This window comes from Silene latifolia, chromosome 11 (assembly GCF_048544455.1).
Source record: "Silene latifolia isolate original U9 population chromosome 11, ASM4854445v1, whole genome shotgun sequence".
NCBI lineage: Eukaryota > Viridiplantae > Streptophyta > Magnoliopsida > Caryophyllales > Caryophyllaceae > Silene > Silene latifolia.
This window is the reverse complement of record NC_133536.1, coordinates 17,137,673-17,146,013: the sequence shown is the minus strand read 5'-3', so window position 1 is coordinate 17,146,013 and position 8,341 is coordinate 17,137,673. Positions and strand designations below refer to the sequence as shown.

At 35.9% G+C, this 8,341-nt stretch overlaps 1 protein-coding gene across 1 annotated transcript; it reads left to right on the top strand.

The window, feature by feature from the left end:
- The first annotated feature begins 3,029 nt into the window (after nt 1-3,029).
- LOC141611248 (TATA-box-binding protein) lies at nt 3,030-8,212 on the top strand. Its single transcript, XM_074429748.1, has 10 exons — nt 3,030-3,265; nt 4,205-4,341; nt 5,223-5,310; nt 5,415-5,486; nt 5,733-5,783; nt 5,861-5,905; nt 6,060-6,152; nt 7,238-7,339; nt 7,448-7,521; nt 7,878-8,212. Coding segments are annotated over exons 2-10 (603 nt in total). The 5' UTR covers nt 3,030-3,265; nt 4,205-4,264; the 3' UTR covers nt 7,879-8,212.
- The last annotated feature ends 129 nt before the right edge of the window (nt 8,213-8,341 follow it).

The following is an 8,341-nucleotide window of genomic DNA, read 5'->3' as shown; positions in this document are numbered from 1 at the left end:
ATGGTCTAAGTTTTATAACTTTCTCAAAATGTTTTTTTACGTAAATGTAAAACATTGTAAGATACTCACTTTAATCATCTCTACATATTCAAATATGTTAATAAATATAATGAAAATTATACTCGATTGAAAGCATTTTTCGCAATGAACGTTTTTACTTACAATTTAGAATTTTTATCAAAATAATTTTTTAATAAATTTAGAATCAAATCAACGTAATTATTTAATGTAATTTTATAATAAAATTTATTAAATTATAATTAATATTTACTGAGATTTATGCTGCATTTATTATGTTCATATTAAATGATTAACTGTAATAAATGCTTGTCATTAAGGCTGTATGGGACACATGGCGCATCCACAACGTTTCAACCAGATTTTTTATATATATATATATATATATATATATATATATATATATATATATATATATATATATATATATATATATATATATATATATATATATATATATATATATATATATATATATAAGATACCAAAAATCTTTCTTTTTAAAAAAAATAAAATTAAGTTATAACGACATGTTAAAGTACAACTGATTATAAAAATTACATGTCAAACGGGTATTAAGTTTGAGCGATATAGTAGTTTAAACTATGTTATTGCTCTTTTATGAACGACTTTTACTCTTTTATGAACTTTTTACCATTATTTTTCCTTACATTACTCTTTTTTCTTAAAAAAACATCAAATTCTCTCTACTTCTCTTCCTCCCAAAACTCATCAAATTCGATTTAAATGATTCAATACTAGATACTATATTTCACGTTAATCAAATAACAATGATCCTAATTTAATTAACTATGCATGAACAATATTAAATTAGGGGATTTAATTAATTATAGTTAATGAAAATAGTGTAGGTAAAATTTTATGTTAACAAAATTAGGAACACTGGAAGTGCGGCTGCGGTGGAAGGCGGGTCGGATATCAAATGTCGGAGGGCGACGTGGTTGATGTCGTTTAGGAGGCTGTAGTAACGATGTGGTGTGGTGCGGATGCCTTGACTCCGCCACTTTTAGGGAGGCGACGGGAAGGGACTCAGTGACGGTAGGGAGACGATGGTTGTGGCGTGCAGGTATATGCGGCGGGTTTGTGGGGTCGGGGGTGGTGCGACAGTACTGATGGGGGCTGGTATGGTTGTGGTGGACGTTGTTGGTGGGTAGTGGTGGTTGTATGTAGAGGTGTTAACGAGTCGAGCCGAGCCCGAGCTTGGCCTTGCTCAGCTTGTGCTCAAGAACCAAAACTCGAACTCGAGCCGATCTCGAGTTTACCCGAGTTTGAAAAAAATGTGCTCGTTATAATTTATAAAGTTTCGAGCTTTAACGCGAGCTCGAGCCAAACTCGAGCCCAAATCGAGTCTTTATAAAACTGTTTATTTATTTTTTATTTTTTTCTTTCGATATTTTCAATAATAAGGCTCGAATGTTATATGTAAAAAATTTTGGCAAATCAGCGAGACATTTGATTTGTGTGATAAAAAAATATAATCTTGGGAAAATATTTTTATAAAATATGACCAATATCTTATGTAATCACACAAGTTCTAGCCGCTTGCGAGCTTTTCGAGTCGAGCCAGCCTTTGCTTGACTTGACTCGTTAAGCTCTCGAGCCCAACCTGAGCCTTGGTCGAGCTCGCACGAGCCGAGTTTTGACCGAGCCGATCTCGAGTAGCTCGCGAGCTGTTTCGTATCATTAACACCCCTAGTTGTATGTGGTGGTTGGTTGGTGGTTTTGAAATAAGTAATTTGAGGTCATAAGAAAATTAAGAATATAATGGTCATTTATGTCCATAATTGAGTAAATCATATTCATAATGGAGTACAACCTTAAACTATACCATTACACTTAAACTATACCATTATGTTATTGTCATCAAAACCACTATATCATCAACAATAGGTAAGACTAATGAAGTTATGGTAATATTAAGTAACACTAGCTATGACATTAATCAACAAGCAAAATTATACTTAAACCAACGATAATATTAACTCAGAAAAGCTATAGTAAACGACAAACAAACAAAGTTATACTAAAACATGCTGTAACGTTAAATAAATAAAACTTACTCCCTCCCAGTCACTATAATGTTTCCTCTTTCCCAAAACGGATTATTCAACTAATGTTCCCCTTTCTATTTTTAGAAACTTTTACTCTGATTTTATTCATTTATCTCTCCTATCACCAAACCCCACACAACTTTTTTACTCCTATTTTATTACTTTCCTTTATGTTTTGGCCCCACAATTCTTTATTTAACTACTAATAATTCATCCCTCTCTCCTATCACCAACCCCACACAACTTTTTTACTAATATTTTAGTAATTTTCCTTAAGTATCGTGCCCATATCAAAGGGGAACATTATAATGACTGGGAGGGAGTATTATTTTCCAAGTTTGAACAAGACTGATTTAGCCAAACAAAAATTATTTTGCTTTTTTTTTTAAGGTTGTCTGAACTGGATTAGACTGAGACAAGTCATCATGTTTTTTTTTTTTACTGAATATTGGACCAAAATGTATCCCATCCTAAGCGACCCGAGCCACTTTTTGAATACCCATATGGGCCATATCCTCTATTAAACCTGGCAAATACCCGACTCCCATAGCCCGACCAATACCCGACCTCACACCCAAAGTGAGAACCCAACCATGACCCATATCATGACATGACCCAAACCAACATGATCTGTTTCAAATGTTTATGGTTGCAAATTGTTTAGTCTACATAAAAACTTGATAATAATAGTCCAGCCGAACTCGAATTGACTCAACCCAACCCGATTTATCTCGAGTCCTTTCAAACCCGAAAAAGAACTCGTCCCAAACCGCCTTGACCCAAACCCGATCCGTCTGACCCGTTTACCAATTCTATCCTCTACTATTACACGAAAAAAACACCAAAAAAGAAAGTCAAACCTAAAAACTCAAGGGGCAAAAAAGTAAAATCAAACAAAGAGAGAGAGGCAATATAAAAGGTAGAGAGCTCTATAAACCTACCTATCCAGATTCCAGACCCTTCTCTCCTGTCAACCGCAGGAACAACAACATCCTCTTCACCTCCTCAAATCCCATTTTCTCCCTCCTTCATATATATAAAACCCCCAAATTTCTTCTTAATCCTTCCTCATTTCTTATATAACACCTTTAAATTCAAATTTTTCGCGCTTTAATTTCAATTATCTCCCCCTTTTTCCCTAACCCTAATTTTGATTTTTCCCTATTTTCTCCCAGGTAGTACAATTGTTTTCGATTATAATCGTTATAGATCTTACTTTGTTTTGATTAATTTAACCTAATCCCGCTTTCGTCGCATCTGGATCTATCTTGTATTGTTGCGATCTCGATTGATTTGACCGTCTTCGATTCATTTGATTAATTTGGGGATTTAGAGTTTTTAGGTTGATTTCTCCAAGGATCGTTGAGAATCATAGGAAAATTGATTGATTAACAAAAAAAATGAACCCTTTTTCGATTTTTATTTAAAATGAACTGGGTTGTCTTTGTATCGTGATTTTGTAAAGTAAAATGGGAAAAAGTTGAGATTTTTGATGTAAATGTAAACCCTAGATTGTGCAAAATACGGTGTTTTGTGTTTTGCTGTAACTTGTAATTGCAAAATTTATACCCAAATTGTACATGTGTAATTTATGTGCGCGTGAGTTAAGACATTTGATGATGGATGCTGAGTTTTGCTTATTGTATGGATGTTTTGCTAGTTGTCTTCGTCTATGTTACTCCGACTCTTCTTATTCTCTCGCGAACCCGTGTTTGACACTAGACTCTAGGACATGGTAGACACTTGGACACATTATAAGCCGAAATATGCATATTTATCGTCAAAATAGCGGAATCTTCTTATACCGGTGTTTGACACTAGACTCTAGGACATGGTAGGCACTTGGGACAAATTTTAAGCCGAAATATGCATATTTATCATTAAATTAGCGGAATTTGACACCTGGACGTTTACCGTTGCTGGATACTTCTAATGAGTCTGAGTAACATCATTTTTCATCACTTGTTGTAGATTGGTTGGATTATGCATTGTGAATCCCTTGCGTTTTTAGCAACGTTGTTGAGATGATTGGCAATGCATGTTTGCCATTCTTATCTGACATGAGCTTGTTTAGTTTGCGATGTTGTTGGTTATTGATTTTGATAGTGTAACAGGTTGAGCCTACTTCCCGCGGATTGATCATAGGAGGAAAGGGGAGGGGAGATATATCTTAAATGGCAGAACAAGGATTGGAAACTAGTCAGCCAGTTGACTTGTCTAAGCACCCATCCGGCATCATCCCTACTCTCCAGTACGTCTGCTGTCGGTTTTTATGTCATGCTGTTGCTGGTTATTTTCACGCAGTTCTCTATGGCTATGCCTCTTTAGATAAGAGACCCTAATTCCAAGTTGGTCCTAGAAATCTATCCAATTCATGGACTATACCACCAGTTGTACGGTGTAGAATATGAGCTTTGTAATCAAGTATCCGAGTTTTATTTTAAAGAATATGAGCTATATTATTAGAAAGTATCTGAGCTCATTCATTACACATTAAAAATCTGAACTTTGAATTAGCTCAGAAAAAATATATATAAGCTTAGATACTTATACCTTGGTTGTACAATGCTTATATACATATGGTTGTATAATCCTATTTGTGCCTATCCTTTGTATAATCCTATTTGTGCCTATCCTACAAAAGCATCGTAAATTTATGATGGCTAATTTCTGAAAATGTTGTGTTGAACGAGCTCTTGTAATGAATTGGTTTTCATTCCTCTAATGTAAATTTTAACTTCCTTTTGTATCAATTAAGGAGAGCTGCGCTGCTGCTTGGCTCATCGTGTGTAACACTAACATACCATCATTTTGGAAGAAATGTTTAAAGCTGATGAGACAGGCTCGACTTTAAGATGGATAACAATAGGCTCTACAACCAATTTGTTTTTTCGTGTCTACTTACTATGGTGTTGACCTCAAATTGTAACATATAATTACGCGGTTCAAAATGTATTTTCATAGGACTCTAGGTGCTATTTCAACCGTTTAACTTCTACTTTATGTATTTTCATAGGTGTTATTGAATGATTTGCTTAACATTTCTGTTAGTGTGTATTCATTTGGATTCAATAAGGCGCTAGGGTAATGCTGTTACAAAGTTCTTATTATGTTCTATTTATCTCATCTTAGGAACATTGTCTCAACTGTGAACTTGGACTGCAAATTGGAACTCAAAGCCATTGCATTACAAGCTCGTAATGCTGAGTACAATCCAAAGGTGATTTTGATGAAGCATCTCTTATAGTTGTTGTAATTTGTGATTTAAGGTTAATTGCTATCTGCATGCTGTACTTACTCTGTTGTCATGTCTGTGACTTGTAGCGTTTTGCTGCCGTAATTATGAGGATTAGGGAGCCCAAGACAACGGCTTTAATATTTGCTTCTGGCAAAATGGTAAGTGTGTATCTTATTCTCAATTTCTGGCTCAAGGCACTTGCACCTTTTAAGCTGTAAGGTTTTAAGACTCGTGATTAAGGCGTGTAGTATGTTAATGGCTGCATGCCTGTTATTTGCTTGCTTCTTTCCTCCTGTTTATGGGCATAAACCCTTTCCAAATGTCATCAAGAATGTGATTTTTGTTGGCTTCTTCAAATCTTCGAGGATGCATTCTCATCTTTGAGTATTATCTGCTGTATTCAGGTGTGTACCGGAGCTAAAAGTGAGAGTCAGTCCAAACTGGCGGCACGTAAGGTTAGTTTTTTTTTTTTTTTTTTTTTTAATCTGGTTCTCCAATGCTAGTCACTACCTCACACCTTGTTCTCTTTCAGTATGCTCGAATTATTCAGAAGCTGGGATTTCCTGCCAAATTTAAGGTATTGATTTACAGTGTTCTACCTCTGCCTTACTTTATGCTTTTCTGTAAGTTTTAACTTACTTCGCCATGTTGTATGTCTGATTTCATTACTTTTGTTCTGTAAGACAGTATGATGAGTAAAATCTCACAGTTTGACCATCGTTTTGTTGTAGGATTTTAAAATTCAGAATATTGTCGGATCTTGTGATGTTAAGTTTCCCATCAGACTGGAGGGGCTTGCTTACTCTCACGGTGCCTTTTCTAGTGTAAGTGCCAACTACTTCCATCTGTTGTTGACCTTTGGTCCCCGTATATCTTTGCCTGAGTCGTTATGTCTATCTGTGCATCTGTTCACTGTACTTGCTAGTTGCTATAGGCTAGTCTATTATTCATTTATCTTATGTGGATGGCAAGGAAATTGTGACGGTCATCTGGAATACCCTGTTTCTAGTGCAGTTCTCGTGTTGGGAGGTTGGTTGATAAATCCATACTATCGAACTTTTTGTTTGGGTTGACGAGGACGGCCAACCAATGGTGGATATCTTCTGGTGGTTGGTACAACCATATACTGTGGTATTTTGATAAAAACTTAAAAGTCATAGCTATGTGACAATGACCACAAAGTATTAAGATAAGAAGTTGTGTTGCTAATGTGAGATTTAGTATCTTCATCTAAATAGGGATGATCAGGATTCACTTGCTTGTTTTCTCCCCAGATCGTATTTGGGTCATGTATAATTGTATATACATCTACGTTAATGTAAATAGAGGATTCAGATGGGATAAAATGCGTTTTTTTGTTTGCTTTCTAGAAAGAAAAAAAAAGCAAGATAAAAGTGTGTTGTTTTTATGATGTACTCCCTCCAATTCGTTATATTGTTCTCATTTGCTTTTGGCACGATACTTAAGAAATACTATTAAAAATGAATAAAGGACATTGGTGGGGTTGATGTTAGGAGAGAGAGATGAATTAATAGGAGTTAAATAATGAGTTGTGGGGCCAAAACATTAAGAAAAGTAATAAAATAGGAATAAAAAAGTTGTGTGGGGTTTGATTATAGGAGAGAGAAATGAATAAAATAAGAGAAAAAAGTTACCAAAAAAGGAAAGGGGAACATTACCTGAATAATCCGTTTTGGGAAATAGGGAACATTATAGCGAATTGGAGGGAGTACTTTATTGCCACTTTTTGGCGATATCACTGGTTTGCTGGCGTGGTGTGTTGGAAGGCTGGAAAACTTAGGTGTATAATGTTGGGCAAACTTTATGGTACTTTTGAAGAATTGAGCATCATTTGGTCAGCTACTTTATACGGTGGAAATAATTGTGTAATATTTTCTGTTGGTCACAGTATGAACCAGAACTATTTCCCGGCTTGATCTATCGAATGAAGCAACCAAAGATTGTGTTGCTTATATTCGTTTCAGGAAAGATTGTTCTCACTGGAGCAAAGGTGAGCATGTCTCAGTGAACACTGAAAGCCTGAAAGGGTTGTTGACTTCTGGCGATTCTCTCTCGGTGAATAATTTTGTACTTTACCTATACTGCATGGCTTGTGCAGGTGAGAGAGGAAACCTACACTGCTTTTGAGAATATATATCCCGTCTTGAACGAGTTCAGGAAAAACCAGCAATGGTACAGAGAACTGCGTCCTGCCCTTTTACATTTATTTTCTACTGTTTCAATTGTCTTTAATGATTCTATTTGTGAGATGGCCTCGAAATACAATGCAAAGACGGGTTTGTATTCCAGTGGGAGAAGGATGGACTTTGTGTCATTATTTAGGATTTCGAAGTTGGGAGTGATTATTAACCCGTGGATCTGAAAGTTGTCACCTTGTCTCGTGTATTCCATTGTACCAGAGTGGGGTTACGGAATGGGGGAAGGGATAGAGAGTCAGTGTTTGGCGATGCAGTTTAGGATGCTACAAGTGAACGAGTTTTATCATGTAGCCTCTTTAATAATATCTTCACGGTTATGGCTGGTTGCAGATTTGAAGCAAGAAGTTGCTCAAGCATCGCGCAGCAGAGCCTTTCATCGGAGGAAGTGTATATAGATGAAAGGAGAAAGAGCACTTCACCGGCTTTCTGGTGGTGTCAAAACTGTACCCCTCCCCTGTTTGGCTTGATGTAGAACACACTGTGTTTGGAACGATAACATGGTTGTTGAATTAGACTCTCCATAATTTTGTGATGAAATATTCATCAACGTGGACACTTTTCGTGTATGCTAGCGCTTTTATTACGTATAATATAATGTCGAAAATCATTAGTGAGTGTAATGGGTCGAACTGGCTAAGCATACTTTCTTTGCTCCTCTCCCTCTATTTCCTCTTCCGGCCTTCTGTGTTTCCTCTCTGTGATTCCAATTTTATCTACGAGAATATATAAGAAAGTCGTCGTTATATTCATAATAATACAAGCATTGTTGAAGACTTGAAGTTTTCGACTTAGTG

Coding starts and splice junctions, on each gene's coding strand:
- LOC141611248 (XM_074429748.1), top strand. CDS start 4,265: ATGGCAGAACAAGGATTGGAAACTAGTCAGCCAGTTGACTTGTCTAAG. Junction 5,784..5,860: donor CCAAACTGGCGGCACGTAAG/GTTAGTTTTTTT, acceptor GTTCTCTTTCAG/TATGCTCGAATTATTCAGAA. Junction 7,340..7,447: donor TTGTTCTCACTGGAGCAAAG/GTGAGCATGTCT, acceptor TGGCTTGTGCAG/GTGAGAGAGGAAACCTACAC.